This window comes from Oculina patagonica, chromosome 2 (genome assembly GCF_052425735.1).
Source record: "Oculina patagonica isolate OP01 chromosome 2, crgOcupat, whole genome shotgun sequence".
Classification (NCBI taxonomy): Eukaryota; Metazoa; Cnidaria; class Anthozoa; order Scleractinia; family Oculinidae; genus Oculina; species Oculina patagonica.
Genome location: NC_135759.1, coordinates 16,296,545 through 16,317,261, shown reverse-complemented (window position 1 = coordinate 16,317,261; position 20,717 = coordinate 16,296,545). Strand labels below are relative to the sequence as shown.

Genomic DNA, 20,717 nt, shown 5'->3' with positions numbered 1-20,717 from the left:
AATATGTAACTTTTCCGATTACAAGGCCCCTATGGTAGAGTCTGTGTTGTTGTATGTTTTAACGACTGTTCAGCAACATTAAACCGTTTATCAGTCAAAGGCGGCGGAGCAGGGGGGGCAGGGGGGTTTGTAGTCCCCACAAACAAACATTTGGGGGGAGTCAGCCCCACCCCCCCTTCCCAGGAGAGGTCCGCAATCTGTAAAGATTGAATTTGACTGGCATCGGCGACTTCAGAGCGTACATTTTCTGCCCTCTGACAAAAACAACTTTATAAAAGGCACCATGAAGCTGGATCGTCTGAACTGCCTTGTTATGCATTATTAAAAATCGATTTAAATTTGAGTAGGAAGGTGTGCCCCTCCAGGGGGGTATGTGCTTGGCTTGGAGTGCGATGGGGCCCCCCACCTTTCAAAACGCTCCGCCGCCTCTGTCAGTTAAGGTTCAGTTTACTCGCGAGCCTAGTGACCCATGAGATAAACATCAAGGGGAGCTTCGCCCGAGCTTATCACGGTTTCTGTAGCATAACGCGACTTGACATTTTGACAGGTTGCTACAGCAACTCGCTGTTACTCAGTTCACCTGGCTTGCGAGAGGCACTGGGTATTTCCTAAGAGCTTATGACCTCAACTATCCCCTCTTGCCACAACACAGTGACCCCGGCCAGGGCTCGAACACGGACCTCCAGAGTCCGGCAAACTTTATCATTAAGCCACTGCACCTGCCTTTAAACAAACTTAATGGCGGTCCCGCGTAGTGAAGTTAAGCTTCACAATGTATTACAAGGTAAAATGATAAATGTTCTTTGAGGACGTTCACCTCATCCACACCCTCAATTTAAACTTGCAGAAAAAGAAAAGAAATACTTAATCGTTAACAATTCTAGTCTAAAAAAAGAAGAAAAATATTGGCTTTACCCCCTGCCGTAACTGAAACAGCCTTTTTAGATACTTCCCTGAATTTGAAAAAGCTACGACATTAACCACTCACTTCGATTTTCTAGGCGATTAACATCACTGCATGAAACCAAATGGTCATAGTCCATTTAGGGGTGCAGGGGGTGGCGCAGTGGTGAGAGCGCTCGCCTCCCACCAATGTGGCCCGGGTTCGATTCCAGCCTGGTGCCATATGTGGGTTGAGTTTGTTGTTGGTTCTCGTTCCTGCTCCGAGGGTTTTTCTCCGGGCTCTCCGGTTTTCCTCCCTCCACAAAAACCAACACTCCAAATTCCAATTCGATCTTGGATGCACGTACACGTCTTTACGAGCTTCCGAGCTCTTCCGTGTCACGTGGGTAAATAAATTACAATTACATTACATTACATAGTCCAGTTATCATTGCTTCCATTTTTAGCCCGAACAAAAGCTTAGTCAGTCATTTTCTTATTTGGGTCTTTTGTTTTAATTTACGCATTATTCGCTCAGTTTTGCATGACCCGTTTACCCTGGCCTTGCGCGGCATGCTTACACATCGGGAGGGAAAAAACTCCCCCTTAAAGCAATCATCTCTCTTAGCAGAGAAGGACACGTATTGAGCACCATCCATTTCACTGGCAAACCGATTACCAGCCCACAGCTGGTGATTATGGCCGCCAATTCTTGAGCCACATTCTGGACATTTGCTTTCTTCCATCGCTCCACCGCACTTTGTGATGCAATAGATGTGACCTGGAAGGATGGACAGGGAAAAAAGTTAAATAGAGGTCGAAGACCCAGATGCAAAGGTTTAGGAAGAGGAAACAAAGATACAGAGAGGAGTGAAATATGCCTTGATTATTTTCGCTTCTAATTTCACAGATTTTCCCCGTAACAACTCTGGCACAAGTTGTTCGGTTTTGGCATCTGGTATATTCACGGCTTCACAGGAATACAACAATCTTCGTTTTCACAGCTTTCGATCTGTGCATGTTTTACAACTTCGAGCACAGCGAACACGATGTGAAAATCACGTGATACTACAGGGCACCCACGGGGGTACTGTCACAAGTCAAGAATCTCTGGTTTCTTACACAGCCTACCCCTGCGGGTGTTGCGGGCTGTAACAACTACTTAAACATGTATTATACGCCTGGACAGAGCTGTGACTTGTACATGAAAGTAATCTATTGAAGTATAAAGTATGTCCCAAAACACCCTTTCCATACGCGATTACAAGAGTTAAAATTAACTATATTCTTCCAGGGGAAAATGAAAATGAAATAAAAACTTTTACCCTCGGTATTACATAAGGGTTGTTAGGCCTCTAGCATGTAGTGCTAATAAAGCCGAGAAAATAAATACATGAAAGGACAGAAAGCCCCTAAAATAAATTTAAAGTATAATAACATTTTATATAATATAATATAAATTAAATATCTTATATGACCTTGATAATCAATGAATCGCACTAAGAAGGGTTCTGTCAATTTCTAAATCGCTTAAAGCATTAAATTCACCTTTTGGACACTTCAACCAGCGTCCCTGTGTCAGCCCCTTCGCCTTCACAATCAGATTTTTCCCTTCTCTTGTTACCGCCAGGTAGGAAACTTGAAGATTTTGTTCGCGTCTGATCCGTTTAATACAAGCGTTGTATCGATCATCTCGACGATCTTTGCCTGAAAACATTGCAGAGAACTAATTAATTAATGTATTTAGTTACCTACTATTCACACAATCTTGCACAATACTGAAAGGAGCTTTATGGATACAGCTAAAAATTAACACAAAATCTAAAATCTATTTTTCCTATTATTATTGTCCAAACAAAGAAGAACATGGGCACCTGAAATCTGACACACTTAATAGTACTTGTACTATATGCACTGGACAAAACCAGGTATGAGCAATGGGAAAGAGAGAGAACTATAAAAACTAAACTGTATTTTAAACTATCTATAGTTTTCAACCCAAGCTATTTGGTACTCTTACCAATTGCCTTTTCTGACTTAAGTGCTCTTTCAATATAATCAACTTTCTTGGTGTCAGTGGCTCCCAACTTAATACCCCGGATATCAAGCTGGGTCTTCAGCATTCTGAAGTCGACAAGGAGCTGTGTTCTGTGCATTTCTTCGTTGAGTTCTTCCAGTTCTTGGTCGCTGAAACGAACTCGAACGTTCATCACACGGTCTCTGAGTTGTTCCACTTTACTCTTAAGATCTTCCTTCGTCTTCTGCAGCAGAAATCTTGAATCAAAGCTTTTTGGCTTTCCCTCCTTCTCCTTCTCCTCCTCCTCTTGTTGTTGTTGTTCTTTTTCTTCTTCTTCTTCTTCTTTTTCTTCTGCTTCTTCTTTTTCGTCGTCCTCGTCCTCGTCGTAGTCGTCGTCGTCGTCAACGTCGTCGTCGTAGTCGTCGTCGTCCTCGTCGTCGTCGTCTCCTTCAATATTCTCCTTGAGATCCTGAAGGAAAGTCAAGAAGTTGATCTGGTTTTCGTACATGTTGACTAGTCCACCTGTGAGATCTTTACTTTCAAGCGACTTGATGAGTGCTTCCTTGTCTTCGGGGAACTCATAGATGTTCTTCACCTTTAATTTGAGCCTCGCGGCCTCTTGGTCACACTGTCCTTTACTAAGTAAAATTTTCTCTTTTATTTGTTCGAAGTCAGCCAGGATCTTCTTGACAATGTTTCCGTACCTCAAGCTATTGCGGATTGGAACGCTGCACTTTGGACAGCGCTTGAGTTGAACAACAACAGCCTGCTTCCCATCACGCGTTGCTGCATCCTGGTCCATCCACTGATCCATCACTTTAACTTCAAACACGTGACCACAGTCTTGAAGCTGCACGAATCTTGCATCTGGCCTGTTGCCCGTTCCGAAAACAGTAACCTCGTCCTTGTGACATTCTCGGCACTTCTGCGGACATGGTTCCCCGCAGATTCCAATACAGGGATGCCCGCATGGAAGTTGCTTTCTGCATGGCATGTTACATCTTGGGCGGTTGCAAAGCTCCCCACACAGTTTTGTGCATAGGTAATGCCGGCACTGCCAGATGCACCTCTCCTCACAAGGATCACAAGGTTTGCCACATTTCTTTTTACACTGACCGTGCTTGCAGTAGTTGCCACAGTTTTCCCTGCAGGAAGGACAGTTTTGGGCGCACGGTTTAGTGCAGATATGACCACAGAACAGTGTGCGGTCACAGCTTTCATTACATGGCACATGGACTCGACCACGGAGGCAACCACTGCAGTTACCTGTAGTATACAAGAAAAAATAAAGCACATATTGATACAAGTAGTCATTAACTAAAACCACTTTTAGAAAGGTATTTTCAAACACTTTCCTCGTTCAAGAACTTTAAATTAGAACACAAAAAATTTGAACTATCAAGAATATCAAACTTTAATTCGAAGTATCAAGACAAAATATCTTCACATCTCATCTGTGGGCCAAAACATCATATGCAGTCACAAAAACAAAAAAACCCCACATGAAAGTAAACTTAAGTCGTTTATAGTTCCAAGATGAGTTAATTTTTTCATAACACAAATTTTGGTGAGTGACATTATTAAGGTCCCGAAAGACTTACCAACACAAGGGTGTCCACACTTTAGGGTCACACCACAAGGTACCTTACATAGAGTGTACAGTGGATCCACGTGACATTTTGTATCATGTTCATGTCCACACGGCCAGGTCTTTGAACAGGGTGTTTGACACTTTACTTTAGAAAGATCCTCGCACATGTAGCAAGGAACCTCCTGAAGATGGCCACAAAGTGGAAGGACCTTTTCTAGGGGCTCCATACAAGGCCCACAGTCTTGGTAGCATCTCTTGGGGCATTTATGATTCAGTGCACAAAGCGTCTTAGTGCATGGCTTATGGCACTCGTATTCTTTGTGCTCCGGGTCTATTGGATGACACATCATGTGACAAACGTGACCGCACTCGAGCCACGTGGCACATGGTTCAATGCAGCCTCCATCTGGTGCCTTCTTGAAGTCATCAGCACATGACGCTTGGATCACTTTTTGCGGGTGGTTTTGGCACGTAAGCGTCAATGCTTTTCCCACATTCCCACGCTCTCGCATGTCGTTGATTATTTTGCTCCACAATGGACTCTTTGTTTCCAAAAGGCTGATGTTACCAATACAGATAAAGCCTTTCTTAGCGCGAGACAGCGCGACACAAACCCGGTTTTCTATCTGTAGGAAACCGATTTTGCCTTCTTCGTTGCTACGAACAAGCGACAGGAGAATGATATCATTTTCTTCTCCTTGAAAATTATCTACAGCGCAAACTCGAACTCCGTGGAAGACGTCTTTGGGCATCTCCTTTTTGAGTTGTGTTAACTGGCCAACGTAGGCTGTTAGGACTGTAATTTGCTCTCTTTCGTAACCTTGAAGGATGAAGTAGCGACAGAGAGCGGCCATGAATTTGGCTTCATGTTTGTTTGACCTGCTCATTCCTTCCTCGTTAAAATCCTGTAATAACGAACAGTAAAAAAAAAGTGTGATATACCAAAAAACGAAAAGAAGGAAGAACATGGAGTGAATGTCGACCGTGCAGGAACCAGTGCATTTTTCGGTCGGAATCCTGTCTGCAAGATTAGAACAAACCCCGTCCAATTATTGTCCGTTTTGCAAGTTACAACGCCAAGAACAAGTTATATAAAGCCAGATTGTATCTTAGAAATGTGACCTCGCAAGACCTAGGACCGGGCAAGATTTACATTAATGAGAATTTAACATCATGGAGAGCTGATCTTTTCAAAGAGGTAAGAAAAGTTAGAAAAAAATACCACAACGGCAAGGCTTGGACTATAGATGGGAAAATTTTTTTCAAAGCGGAATTCACTTCCAAAGCTCAAAGGATTGACTCTTATGAAGATCTAAAGGCTTTATAATTCTAAAACGATGTAAACAATCTTCAGCCTTGTCAGTTTTGCATACTTAAATATATCAAACTGTTGACCTCTCTTGTAAGCACTTGGGATTTCGGGGCTTAGATAGCCGGTTAGTTTTGTTAATTCCCAGAAGTGAGAAGTCGAATTTTTCTTTTGTTGTTGGTGTTATTTAGCTGTGCCAAAACTTTTTTGTTGAGCTAGTTAGGTATTGTTCTGTTTTTGCTAATTAATCTTTAACTTTAATCTGTTTTGCATTTTTTTCCCTTAATTGTGCAGTGTTTAGAATCAGTGTACTGCAGTGTCATCGCTAGTCTAATTGTTAGTTAATTGCTTTATTTCTTTTTTTTTTTCTCAGAATAATTATTAGATAAGGTGTTAGCTTTTTGTTTTTGTTTTTTCGTCTCTTTTTATGCATTGTTTTACAGCTTTGGGGTCATGCATTTCTTTATCAATACAGTTTATACAATCAACTTTTTCACACAGCAATGGCAAGTAAATTAAAAATTATCTCGCTAAATGTGCGAGGTATAAGAAATCCAAACAAAAGGAGAGCAATATTTTGTTATTTAAAACAGCAAAAAGCTACTATTTTTTGCCTACAGGAAACATATTCGCAACCGGATGATGAGAAAATATGGCAGGCGGAATGGGGCGGAAAAATTTTCTTTTGCCACGGAACTGCACATTCCAAGGGCGTATGTATTCTATTGAATCCAAATTCATCCTCTAACTTCGACGTCGTTCAATCGGATCAACAAGGCAGAATTCTGATTTCAAAACTTAAAATTTTCGAAGAAACATTTTTCATTGTAAATATTTATGCACCAACTGATTATCGAGAACAAAACGAATTTATAAAGAATTTAAGTGAACTTCTCGTGAGAAAAACGGATACCTCCAGGTTAATTATCGCGGGTGATTGGAATTGTACACTTTCTAAAGCAGATAAAAGTGGTGGTGTAGTTTGGAAATCCACAAACTACAGAGACGCTGTAAGCAACCTTATGAACGAATTGAATCTCATCGATATCTATCGAAAATTGCACCCATACACAAGATCCTTTACCTACGAATCCAAAACTAATAAATTGAAATCGAGAATAGATTTCATCCTTGTCTCCCGTCCGATCTCTATTGAAGTCCAAACAGCTGAGATTCGAATGTCAGTTGCACCAGATCACAAGGCTACCTTTTTAAAGATTAACATTAGAAACGAGCTCAACAGAGGTCCGGGTACGTGGAAATTCAACAATTCTCTGCTAGAAGATGATGATTTTAAAGAACGTATTGCATTTTTTTATCCCCAGATACACGAGAAATACACCGATGTTAAAGATAAACAACTATTGTGGGAATTAATTAAAATGGAATTACGAATGAAAACAATTAAATATTCCAAAGAAAAAAGATTGGAACTTAGAAAAAGGGAATCAACACTTCAAAAAGAAATACAAGACCTTGACTATAAAATTTGTAATACGGATTTTGAAACTTTAGATCGAAACATTTTTGTGGAGTATGAGGCCGCCAAAGAAGAATTGAAAAAGATATATGAACACAAAGGGAAAGAGGCTATCTTTAGATCTAAAGTGAAATGGTTGGAACAGGGAGAAAAACCCACAAAATACTTTTTTAACTTGGAAAAGACGAATTATGAAAAAAAGCTTATACGCGAGGTGAAATTAGAGAATGGGGATAAAACAACACAACCAAAACAGATTGAGAAAGAACTGAAAAAATTTTATAGTAATATGTACACATCCAAAAACAATCTTAATAGTGAACCTCTAGGTGAAAATAAGAGTTTTGAGTCTTTTGTTGAAGGTATTGAAATCCCTCAACTGAATGCCGAGGAACGAGATTCACTAGAATATGATTTTACATTTGAGGAATTAAAAGAGGCGCTGGGCTCTTTCTCGGACAACAAAACCCCTGGTGAGGATGGATTCACTAAGGAATTTTATGAGTCTTTCTATGATCTCATTTGGAGAGATCTGTTGAATTCTTATAATGCAGCTTTTCAAAGCGGGTCCCAATCTATTTCTCAAAGGAGGGGAATAATAACGTTAATACCAAAAGCTGATGGGGATCTGTCTGAACTTTCCAACTGGCGTCCAATATCTTTACTTAATATCGATTATAAAATTCTGACTAAAGCTTTGGCAAAAAGAATAGAACAATTCCTACCAAAATTAATTAATTCAGATCAAACCGGATTTGTTAAGGGAAGGTACATAGGCCAGAACATAAGACTTTTAAGTGATGTAATGGAATATCTAAATGCTAACAAGACCTCGGGACTCCTTCTTTTTATAGATTTTGAGAAGGCCTTTGATAGCCTTGAATGGGATTTTATTGTTAAAGCCCTGAACGTTTTCAATTTTGGCCCAAATGTTAAAAGGTGGATTTCAATTTTTTATAACGGTGTGCAAAGCGCAGTAATAAATGGTGGATTTTTGACCAATTATTTTAATATATCTAGAGGAGTTCGTCAAGGTTGTCCGCTAAGTCCTCTTTTATTCATCCTTGCTGCGGAACTGCTAGCAGCAAAGATACGCCAAGAACCAAACTGCAGGGGCCTGTCCCTCCCAGATGACCAGGAGGTCAAAATATCACAGTTTGCTGACGACACTACTATAATAACGAAAAGTGTTGAATCTCTCAAACCCTATTTACAGATCTTGGATTGTTTTGGAATCATCTCTGGATTAAAATTAAATAAGAAGAAAACTAAAGCTATGTGGATCGGTTCTATGAAAGACAGCAATTTGAAAGTACTTGACTTTAAAACAATTAAAGAACCTATTAAAGTTCTTGGAATCCATCTATCCTACAACAAAAACAAATGTACTGAGGAAAACTTTTATGTCAAGATCAACAAAATGAAAACAAAATTAAATTTATGGCTTTCAAGAGACCTCACGATATATGGTAAGTCTTTATTGGCGAAAGCTTTAGGTATATCACAGCTAGTGTACGCAGCATCGATGCTGACCGTTCCAGAATCGGTTATCAAGACTGTACAAGAGAATCTGTTCGCATTTCTATGGAAAAACAGGAAAGACAAAATAAAAAGATTGGTTATGTATCAACCAATAGCAAAAGGAGGAATCAATTTTGTTAATTTTTGCACGGTCGTTAAATCTTTACGCTTGGCTTGGATTGGTAGATTACTAGGCGAGTCTGACGATAAATGGAAGGTAATCCCCAATTACTACCTTCGAAATTATGGTGGTTTATTATTTTTCCTTAAATGCAATTATGATGTAAAATCCTTGAAAACAGGTCTACCCCTCTTTTATCGAGAACTTCTTCAGTATTTTCAGGATCTCAAAAATACAACAAACATCTTTCCAAATGGCGAACTCATTCTTTGGAATAACAATTTGATAACTATAGACAATGCAACCCTGTTTTGGAAATCATGGTTGGAACGCGGAATCGTGTCAGTAAAGGATGTGTTAAACTCTGAGGGCAAATTTTTATCGTACGAAGAGTTTAGCAACAAATTTAACATCACCACAAATTATTTGCACTACTTTCAGCTAATTTCAGCCATTCCATCGGAGTTGAAAAGGAGAGCAGCTCAAACTTCTATACCTGCAGCTGATCTTTCCTCGACCTCCGCATCCATTCTTTCAAAACAAAACTTCAATTAATCTGGCTGAAGCACGTTGCAAAAATTATTACCAATTGTTCAACAACCATGATCCTATTGTCCCGAGTGGTGTAAAAAAGTGGCAGAGTAAATTCCCTGAAAAACTTGGTGAATGGACTAGAAGTTTTCAAGATATATATCGCTTCACAAAGGACAATAAACTTCGTCAATTTTGTTTTCGTTTTCTGCATAGAACAATTGTAACGAAGAAAGAACTCAAACTATATCACCTAGCCGAAGACGATAAATGTATATATTGTTTTAATGCGGATTCAATAGAACATACGTTTATCGACTGCAAGGAATCTGTAAAACTTTATTTACAAATTATATCATGGTTCAATCATCGTCAAGGTACTGAGGTAACACTCTCAAAAGAGCAAATTGCTTTTCATGACACAGGTCACGCGACTAATGTGCTTTCGGAACCCATAAAACGCAGGCTAGATTTGCTCATCATCTTGGTCAAATATTATATCTATTCTTCAAAATATCTTCAGAAAGAAATGTCTCTAGATGAACTCGCCAATAAACTAATGGTACAATGGAAACTAGAAAGATGTGCTCAAACGTAAAGCTGTTTTAAATAATAATAATAATAATAATAATACAAGGTCACTGTAGCGAATTTATTTAAAAAAAAAAATTGCTCTCAATAACGAAGTGTATTTTTTAAAAAAAAAAAACCGTAATACTATAAGTTAATGCATGGACTCTTTTTTGTACTTTTGTCGTGTTTTTTTTTTTATCAAGTAAAAGAAAAGTAACATTGTATAACATTGTATAATCTCCAATAGTGTATTTAATTGTAAGTAATGTACGTGTTTTTAAGTGTATCAATAAAGTGTGTTTATCTTTAAAAAAAAAAAAAAAAAAAAAAAAAAAAAAAAAAGATTTGACCAATCTTATTGCTTTTCGGCACAATAGTAACTAGCTACATCCTGGCTCGCACAAATGGTTTGGAATAACAATAATGATGTTCACACGCCATTCTTGCAAAAACACACTCATGCATTTGCATCGCTGAATGTAAACACAAACATGCTTGTCCGCCAAAAAATCACAGCATTTTCATCACCACTTGCCGAAGAAATGCTAATTTGGGGCGAGTCTCCTCTTGCAATCGCTTGTGGGACCGTCACTGGAAACAATACGACTTCTTATTTTTTGTTTTGTCTCATTTAACGGTCCCACAATCGACTACACAGCCTGCGTAGCTGGCGGTTTTGTTGGGGTTAATGCGCGTGTGAGCAAGCGGCAAAAGAGCGGCAACGAGTGGCGAAGTCACAACTAGCTCCTCGCGGTTTCGCCGCTTGCCCGTGCGCCCGTCAACCCCAACAAAACCGCCTGCTACGCAGGCTATCAACTACAAGATGAGACTGGCCTTAGATTTCTTCTCGTTTCTACAGTGTTGAATATGTGTGTGCCTGGGTTAACTCACCTCACTTTCCTCGTGGTCCACAAAGAATACATTACGCACCACACCCTTGATGTTCTCAAAATTCATCACTGATTCGTGATTTTCCAACTTAGGATTGACGTAAATGTGTTCCAGCATTTTGGAGATTTCTGGTCGCATGCGATGCTGTAAACGGAGTCTTGTAAACGGCATTCCATTCTTCACCATTCTCTCGAATAAAGACACGTCAAGGTTGTAGTGTTTGGCGAGCTCATAGACTGTGGGATTGGGGCGGAGTTGCTGATGATCACCAATCAGAATCACGTGCTGACATCCGGGAGTTAGAGATGTTACAATGTGCGACTCCAGTACTTCAGCGGCTTCTTCCACAATCGTGATTCGTGGACGCAGTTTATGCAAAAGCTTGCGGTATTTTGCAGCACCTAAATGAAGTCGAGTTTAAAGAAAGATTAATAAGGTGAAGCTCCTGAAAATTATCTGCACGGCGGAATAAAACAAGCATCATGGGAAACAAAAACAAAAAGGAACAACCAATTAAATGAAACATTGTAAAATCCCTGTGTTTTACAAGAGTTTAAAACCGTTGATTTGATTGGCTAGATTTACAGTGCGGACACTCGAACCATGAACGCCACGGCTTTATTTTCACTTTATTTGTACTTTATTTTCACTTATTTTGTAGTTATTTTTGACATTTTTCCAGAACTAACCAATCACAGCCGCGAGTCGAACAACGGTTTTTCCGTATGATTGACAGCTTATCTCCACATGAATCTCTTGCACGCAAGCTATTTATAGCCCCATCGTGGGAAAACACGACTGTTGCTGTTAAATGAAGATGGCTACATCGAGACTCTTCCGAACTGGAACCTTCAGAGGTTCACTTATGGTTTAAGTATCGATCTATAGGTCTTAAACTGGAACTTCTCTCGACATAATTCGGAAATACTAGAGGCCGGCTTAGGCCATGTTCGCTGTAGCCTATGTGAAATCCCCGGGTAAAATCCAAAGACATCGAAGCCTTCTTTCCGTCTACAGACTGTAAGCCGAAAACGCGTGAGTATTATATTGGAAGCCGGCATATGATTTGCCAGACTCATACTTTAAGTACTAAACTGTACTGAGTGATTTGTATAACTCATCTCTCTGATGATTTCCATTACAAAGCAGATTTAAACAGTATAAATCTAATCGTACGGTTACGTTGTGTACGAAATGTTGTTTGACGTTTACCGTCGAAATAAATATTAAATAGCTTGCGTTTCATTTGTTTCTTGTCCTTTATTGAATAAGGAAGAAATATTTCCGTCAGAAACCGCCATTATGATAGTTTCACTGGTTGAATATCCCGCTGTATATTGTAAGAAGCAGACCGCGGAAAATTCTGGATTAATGTACCGCCGTTGTGTAAAAACACACGCCAGTTTGAAAATAATGTTGAAAAAATGTCTCGGCTGTTTCTTCGACTTGCAGCTGTGATTGGCTAGTTCTGGAAAAATGTAAAAAATTACTACAAAATAAGTGAAAATAAAGTACAAATAGAGCGAAAATAAAGTACAAATAAAGCGAAAATAAAGCCATGGCGTTCATGGTTCGAGTGCCCTTACTGTAAAGCTCCCTTTATTAATATCTCCTTCCCCGGAGTGATAAGTAGGGAGGGCATGACTTCAGGTTACCAAATGAGTTATGAAGCCACACATTGCACACTGGGTCATTTAAAATGACCGTGCTTACCTGTTGTAGTCATACCAATGACATCAGCACGCTCAAGTATCTCCAAATCAAGCGCGTTGTTTATTTTCTTTATCTGCTCGACCCCCTCTTGAAATTCATACTGGAAGAACGATATAGTTCTGCGACAGCGCTCGCGAACGTCCATCAGCCATCGGCGATACAAACTCCAGCGGTCTTTAAGGGTCAAATTCCAAACATTTGTAACCTGCAGTGGACGAGGTGAAAAATAAGATTAGACATTTTTTATAAAAAAGCGAAAATTTTGGCTGAGCCTGAGGATGCTTTTATTTTAGCTCATACATTTTCTTAAATTGTGATGCAAAACCCAGCCTCAACGTTCTTACAAAAATGTTTCTTATAAAAAAGAGTGTAGTCGCATTCAATACTTTAACGCATTGACTCCTGCCTTTTACAGCTTCTTATAATTGTTTTTCTTGTTCTTTTTTCAGTAGGTAAATAAGTTGAATTAAAATTGTTCTAAATTGTGGTGGCTGTAAATTTTTAACGATACTCAAGCATAACCACCAAAACAAAATTTCCGTTCAGTTGTACCCAAATAAACGTTTATAGGTACATTAGTAAATGAATTAGCTATTTCCTTTTTTCTGCCTTAGTCATAACATTGCTTACCATTTTTGCTTTGTCATCTTGCATGACATCTGTTTTGCTCAGTTCTTGAGTCATTATCCTCTTTAACTTCCATTTAAGTCGATCAGCTTTTTGTATTTGCCATTCATCATCGCCTTCCCCGCTCAAAACAAAAGGACTCACAACTTTCATTTTCTTCTTTTTCTTCACTGACTTCGAGCCGAGCACTTTGCCGTCATCGTCGTCCAGGATTCTCTGGTCTTGAATAACATTCGCCTCGTACAGCACATCCGGGTTCTCATTATCATCTTCCTCAAGTTTTTCTTCTTCTGCTTCTAGTTCCGCTTCCGTTTCTTCTTGACAGAAAACAAAATAAATCTTGTTAGTATTGTCTTATAAACTTCGTAAAAATAACCTTCTAGCACTGAATTGTGTATCTGTATACATTTTTCTCCCAGCCTCACCCTTCCCCCCTCGCCCCGATCACCCCATTCCCGCCAAGAGAGTAGTCGTTGGATGTGTGGGTAGACTTCTTCAAGTTATCGAGGCCGTTGAGGACCACAAAATCAACAAAATATCTAAATCACCATTCAAATAGATGTATAGAGGAAATTTTATTGGAAAGTGGATTCCAATGAACAAAAGTTCTTGTTCACCGACCATTTGAGTTAAAAGAACGAAAAAGAAAGAGATCCTACAATCCATTGTTCTATAACTGAGTTTATTACCTCCTTGACTGGCCTGATTAGCCAAGTTCACATACAGTTGTAGCCAGTGCAGCATAGCACTACCTCTATGTCCACCTTTTCCATCAAACGGCTGTTTTAAAGACGCGTAATGCGCAGCGGTCATGCTCGGAGCACGATGACGTAACTCGTCTTCATGAAGAATGTTTTCATGGCATTTCTTTAAACGTTCTGTTGCAGTTTCTAATGCTTCCGTAATGTGGTCCATTTCCACATGAGCTTCGTAAAAAGCCTGTCTGATGTATTGGGGAACTGATTTGCTCTGTAGGGAAAATAGAAAGAAACAGCTCATGGCGTCAACATACACTAGCGTCTATTTTATGAGCAAAATCATTGGAAAAATTGTCTTCATAAAATGGTTTTCATCAATAAACAACTAAAAAAATTTAACGAGTTATAGAGCAGCGAAAGAAACGTGTTTTTTAATTAATAGCTTTGTAGCGTTTTCTATAACCAGCTTATTAAAAAAAAAAATTTCAGAAAATTATAGTATTAAGTATGCAGCCGCTACATTGGTATCCTACTTTGGGACACCAACGTGGCTATACCACTAAACTGTAGATTACTAAAGTAATGATTCGAGTTACTGTTGTAGACTAGTAAATTAGATTCTACCATCTATGTCATTCGCTTTCACTTTAAAGCTCTTAAGACTGCTCTCACTTCAAAATAATTTTCAATTCAGAAAATTAAAAATTACATAAAAATATCGGTTGTACCTGCAAAATTAAAAATAGGCTTCCGTGTTAGTTTGCAGATTAAGCTGGAAAATAGGAGCATGAATGGGGTAACCAAGCAAAACTTGCCATGGTCTTATATCCCATCCGGGGGGCAGGAGCAGCATTACTTCCAGCTGCTTCATGTACGGGAAACCGGGGTAAAAAGCTGGCATCAACGAGCTTTCTTGCTCCTCTATTGGAAATAACTTAAGTTTACCAGTCTTTTTTCATTTCTCGTTCGTAATCATCGATACAGTAAACACCCGAGTGTAAGAACCTAGTGGTTTAAGAACCTGCTGGCAGAAATTTGCCATTTTAATACCCCAAAATATAAGAACCTGTTTAGCCAAGCAAGGGTTATAGAACATTTTTATGAACATTTTTAACAGAACATCCCAAACTGTATTTTTGCATGAGGCTTGAAGCAATACAGTTATGAATACTGAAATGCTGAATAATGAAGGACCAAACCCATTCTTTTTCTTCTCGTACAATCAAAAACTATGGCTCCTCCTTAGAAATTAAGAACCTTATTAAGAACCTACCTAGCCTAAATTACCAATAATTACACCCAAATACAAGAACCTATTTTGCCAAACTTAGAAAATTGTAGGTTCTTACACGCGGGTGTTTACTGTAATCAAAATTTACCAGTGGAGCCTCACCTGGTGCATTTGGTGCTTCAATTCTGACAAACTGCATGCCTTCATAATCTCACTCTGACTCCGTCCTCCAATCCGAACAATCCCCTGGGGATGAAACTGATGAATTCCTTCCAGAAACTGATCAAGGGCATGGTTTGTGTAACAGACAACCAGGATTGGGCGATGGCCAGAAAGTCGCCTTAAGTGGCCGCCAAGAAGCGCTCTATCATTTTCATCTCTATCAGTGTCCCACTTTTTCTTGTTATGCAACAAAACATTGGCAATCTGCAAGGACAATATTGGTCTTGTATTGCTAATATGCTTAGTTTAATCATCTATTGAACACATACTCCAGCAGCTTCAGTAACGAAAAATCCGTAGAAATACTCAAAACGGTGCTGAATTGAGATTTCTCGTTTTCAAAATTTTAAATACTTAACTGTTATCGATTTGAATCTAGGTACCTTCAGCCCAATGTAGGTCTTTCCAGTCCCCGGAGGTCCTTGAATGACTGCAAATTCTTTGGTCAGCGCCATCTGTAGAGCCTTGAACTGAGAGTCATCAAGACCCAGTTCTTCCGCAGAAGGCCAGGAGGCCAGGTTCAGAAGTGAAACATTAGCTCCTTTGGTAGAAATAAAGCCGGTGTAAAAGGTGTTGTAAAAATAATAAGGGATCTATAGCGGTGACGACAGCGGCGCGCCGAGGACATCGCCTAATAAAAAAATTATTTATCTATAGGTGTTTTATTCTCGCAATCATTGCGGGCCCAAGAGAGGCCCGCAACCCTTATCTTGACAGTGACCAGCGGATTGCGTATTACGCGTGCGCGCCACGTTTATAAAGGCTATCTACAAACCGGAAGTTGAAAATTTTGTTCTTCCACTAAGAACGATCGGAATGCGAAAATTGTGTCAATCACGACAGTTTGTCGTAACACCGGAAGAGAAAATCTGTTCTCCAAGAACGATTGTCACATAAGATCTAGGCTTCTGTCACATGGAAGATTGCAAACATTACAATTTGCAGACTTGTTTTACGGGTGTTGCTTTTGCGAAAATTTGCTCTGATTGTATCACGCATAAGCCACAGCAAAGCGAATGATTCCAACAACGGTTATTGTCGAGAAATTCGTTATAACACTGATCACATAGTGAGTTTATCGACCGAGGAAAATCACATCTCAATTCACACCGCGTGCTCGACTACAGTTCACTAAACTGTCAATCCGACAAAAAACAACTCTGACTGGTTCGCGGCCGGTTAGCGGCAATTAAGCGTGATTTATCATTAATCGCGCCACGTTAATAAAAGGCGAGCACAACATAGCGAGTTTACCGACTGAGAAAAATCACATCTCAATTCACACCGCGTGCTCGATTACACTTCCCAAAACGATAAAAACGTGCATTCCTTGCGTGACGCGCTACTCGGGATAATTGTCTTTTGTCCATTTAATCATTCATCGACACTGCCATCTAAAATTACGCACTTTCGTACCAGTACCTTTTCTAAGTGCGTCAAGGCCCGCACTTTCTAACCTGTGGTTACCACTAGTTTAGACTTATTTAGTGTATCTATCGGTTAAGGATCTAGCATCTGCTAAATGTACCAAGACTGTGTTCAATTCCAATTAGAAGTGCATGTTCCCGGATGCATATTGCTTTGCACAGTACCAACACCAGAAAAGAGAATACTGTAATATAATCGTGTGAATGGTTAAAAAAAAATTTTCGATTCTAAAAGTTAATAAACCCTAATAGAATAGCTAACCTGTAAAAGAACTCTTAAGACTTACCCTTTCGAACTTCATCTTTGACTCCTAAGAGTGAACGCCGTAATCTTAACTTCCTTAGTGTATCAGTGCTGAATAAAGAAATGAACAATACCATTTCGGAATCATAAAAATGGCTTTGAAGAAAGGCTAGCGCTCAAAACGTCAGCTGTTAATTTGGCGGATGTATTACCTAACGTATCTGTTGAAACAATCTATTGATATAAAGCTTAGCATTCTCCTTTTCCAAGAACACAACGATATCAGGTTCTTCGATTTTCGCTTGTAAATACCTCTGATACCTTGCAGCAGTTGTATCGCAGCTCCCCTTCTTCATGATGGGCGTGAGATCAAAGGTCACTTGTTCCTGCAACTCGTTCTTCAAGTAGGCGGGTGGTTCAACTTCTTTCTGACAATTTACAATGTAATTCTGATTTGATAAAAGAAGAAAAATAGCAGTTAAAACAATTGAGACCAGAAAAAAGATATTTCGATGCGGAGTACATTTAAGTAAGATTTGAAGAGTGTGACAGCATCTTTCAAGTTTGCAGTTCATTGCTGGTGCAGATGTTAGACAGGCCTTATGTGTTGCATAGCTCGAGGACAACCGACGACGATAATCCGGACAGAACAGGTTAGACAAGAAATCCATTAAACATAGGCTACATAACATTTTAAATAAATAATGACAAAAGGGATAATCCATCACCTGAAAAGGTAGTTCTGCTGGATCAGTTTCTTTTATTCCCTCTAGCACGTGACGATAAGCTTCAAAGAAGGCAGTACTCTCCACCATCTGATACACGTCACCTTCTTTAAGCCCCGCTTGATCATAGACGTGGATGAACTGTATGTCCAGTATACCCTAGAGAGAATCAAGTTAGTAATATACATTATCATTTTGTAGTATTTAATAAATCCGTAAAAAAGAAGAAGAATTCTCGTGTTAACAGCAAAGGTGAAACTACTTCCCTCAAGTTGAATGCACATGTAAACGCTTTGCAGACGTTCGCCGACCGAATAACGACCAATGAGAAATCCGTTTATTCTGAACAATTGCTTAACATCTAAACATCTTAAACTGGTCTTGCGAGATATTCACGAGAGGGGCCTGAAGGGATAAAATTGGAACTTGGATTTACCTATTTTTTCACCGGTAAATTGGTTTGGGTCACTGGGAATGGGAATCACAATCAAAAATGGCAATGGGACTAGGATGTGGGCAAAAATAGACTGGGAAATCAATTTGGGCACAATTTGGGCTGGGAAATGAATCGATACCCTCTCACCCCTTCAGGACCCTCTCACAAGTTGCAAGTAAACGTCAGCTACTGTCTTGCCAAGGACGCATGTGACACGGTGGCACACGAAAAAGGTCAATTCACGAGCGGTCATTTGAAACTAATAACACTGTAAGTTATTAGCCATACTGTTGATAGAATGATTTTACGAAAAATCGGCGCATGATGAGGCCAGTGAGATCCTATTAGGACATTAAATAAGTGCATTGGTTATTTACACTTACATTTCACAGGATTTATGAACTTATTCTAAACAAACCTCGGGATGCAATATGCTCAGCGAGGTCACTGTCACTCAATAAAATTCTTATTAACGAGCACTCATTATCACATATGTTTAACTTACTCGCGTTATGTCTGAGAGCTCTCGGTTGGCCACGGTGGCAAACACAAAACTATCAAACTTGTCCTTAGATAAACACATCAGCGAACCATAGATGAGCCGCTTGCTGTTCTCCCAGCGTACATGCCTGAGCTTGGTGTTGTCAAACCTGATCCTGTGACGGATACCGTTGGACGTACATACGGGGTGCAAGAACTGGACATTATTGTACACACGTATGTCCTGAAGGGCACCAATATTAGGGGAGCCAATACGCTCCAACAACTGCGCGATCCCTTCACGAAGAGGCCGCACGAAGTCCTCACGAAGGAGTCGAAATTGCACGTCCAAATAATGCTCCGCGTCGTGGTAGCTCCCGTCAACTTTGTTTCTTCTAAGGAAGGGCCTTCCTCTTGACAAGATGTCCTCTTGAGTTGGAACAACTCTTAGCCGACGAAAATCTTCGGGTGGATTTACGTCATCGTTCTTCCCAGCTACAAAGTACATTTTTTTATGATCAGTGCACGTATGGAAATTCATTTATGCTTTTAACTGATAGGTAACATAGACAAAAATAATACTTCTTATACATTTTTTTTAATATTCCGCTTACCATCTCTGCGAGGCTTCCTGCTTTTTTGTCTTTCTTCTTCTTCCTTTCTCTTAAGTTCCTCGGCCTTTTCGATTCTCAGTTTCATTATTTCATCTACGTCGGTCACCAGAGCACCATCTGCTAACTGTCCTGTGTCAGACAGCATCACCGTCCCACAGTAGAGATCAGACACCGGAAGGTCAGCGTAACAGCTCGGGAATCTTCGGAGCAACTCATTCATTATTTTTGCAACATTTTTCAAAAACACTGCGACATCAGATGGAGGCAAACCGATAGTAGATAGCTTGTTGAGATATGGTCTGAGGTGCAAATTGAGAAATGATGACCTTGGAAGCAGGTTTAGAAGCTTTAGCAAGCTTTCGTTCTAATAGAGTTGATGCAGTCACAGGCTTTGCTTACAATGCTCACAATCAGCGCAATCCAGTCATCTTTCATGACTTTTTGCTGTGTCAATAAAGTTTCAGTAGCTGGAAAGCATAGCCTCGATGTTAAAGCAAGGATGATTTCGTCAGGGGTTTTGGTCTCCAGGTCGTCGAGTTCCCTAATCCCGAGTTTAACCTCAAGCCGGTTTTCAGGAGGTCCGTCGCCACCACGTCCCAATGTCCAATCTCCTTCTCTTCCACCAAATCTTCCACCGCCTCTACCACCGGCTCTTTTGTCCTCTCTTCCATCGCGTCTTCCACCTTCCCTTTCACCTACTCTTCCGGTTTCCATCCCCTCATCTCTTCCACCTTCCCTTCCACCTAGGCCTCCTCTTCCACGTTCCATCTCCCAACCTCTTTCAACTTCCTTTCTACTGCCTCTTTCAGCACCTCCACTTCCACTACTTCCACTTCTAACGCCTCTTTCACTTTCCCTTCCACCTATTCTTTTGACTTTCATTTCCCCACACCTTCCACCTTCCTTTTCACTTAGGCCTCCTCTTCCACCTTCCATCCCCCAGCCTCTACCAACTTCCTTTCTACTGCCTCTTTCAGCACCTCCACGACTTCCACTTCCATCGCCTCCTCCACCTTCCCTTCCACTTATTCTTCTGGCTTCCCCCCTCTTTCACCTAGGCCCCCTTTTCCACCTTCCCAACCTCTTCCGATTTCCTTTCCACTGCCTCTTTCAGAACCTCCACCTTTCCTTCCCCGCCTCTTCCACCTCCTCTTTCTCTGCCTCTTTGATCTCGACAAACTTTATTTGTTTGTTCCATCGACAGCCCCTCTGCAACAACATGGAATTTATTTAATAAAACACTTAATTATAAAAATTTGTCACTGTTGGATCCGAAATCTAAAACTCTATTTTTTAATAGAATATTGGAATTTGAGGAGACAAAATCATGTCAAATCAAAGTCTTGGCCTTTATTTTGAGCACGAAAACATTATCAGTTTCGAT

General features: G+C 40.0%; 1 protein-coding gene across 1 annotated transcript; it reads right to left on the bottom strand.

Annotated features, from left to right (window-relative positions):
- Positions 1–1,067: 1,067 nt before the first annotated feature.
- LOC144643176 (NFX1-type zinc finger-containing protein 1-like) lies at positions 1,068–20,387 on the bottom strand. Its single transcript, XM_078502343.1, has 15 exons — positions 19,334–20,387; positions 18,745–19,214; positions 17,807–17,962; positions 17,391–17,527; positions 17,122–17,189; positions 15,791–15,948; positions 15,348–15,611; positions 13,946–14,225; positions 13,260–13,570; positions 12,630–12,834; positions 10,917–11,317; positions 4,501–5,395; positions 2,903–4,165; positions 2,431–2,589; positions 1,068–1,663 (listed from the first exon to the last, which is right to left on the bottom strand). Exons 1-15 carry the CDS (start codon positions 19,551–19,553, stop codon positions 1,371–1,373), a joined length of 5,280 nt encoding a protein of 1,759 aa, XP_078358469.1. The 5' UTR covers positions 19,554–20,387; the 3' UTR covers positions 1,068–1,370.
- Positions 20,388–20,717: the final 330 nt, after the last annotated feature.

Excerpts from the sequence above, each read along its gene's own strand:
- LOC144643176 (XM_078502343.1), bottom strand. The coding sequence starts at position 19,553 with ATGAATGAGTTGCTCCGAAGATTCCCGAGCTGTTACGCTGACCTTCCG. Across the intron at positions 15,949-17,121 it reads CAAAGATGAAGTTCGAAAGG|GAGCTAATGTTTCACTTCTG; the intron begins GTAAGTCTTAAG and ends TTTCTACCAAAG. Across the intron at positions 11,318-12,629 it reads CATTGGTATGACTACAACAG|GTGCTGCAAAATACCGCAAG; the intron begins GTAAGCACGGTC and ends GACTTCATTTAG.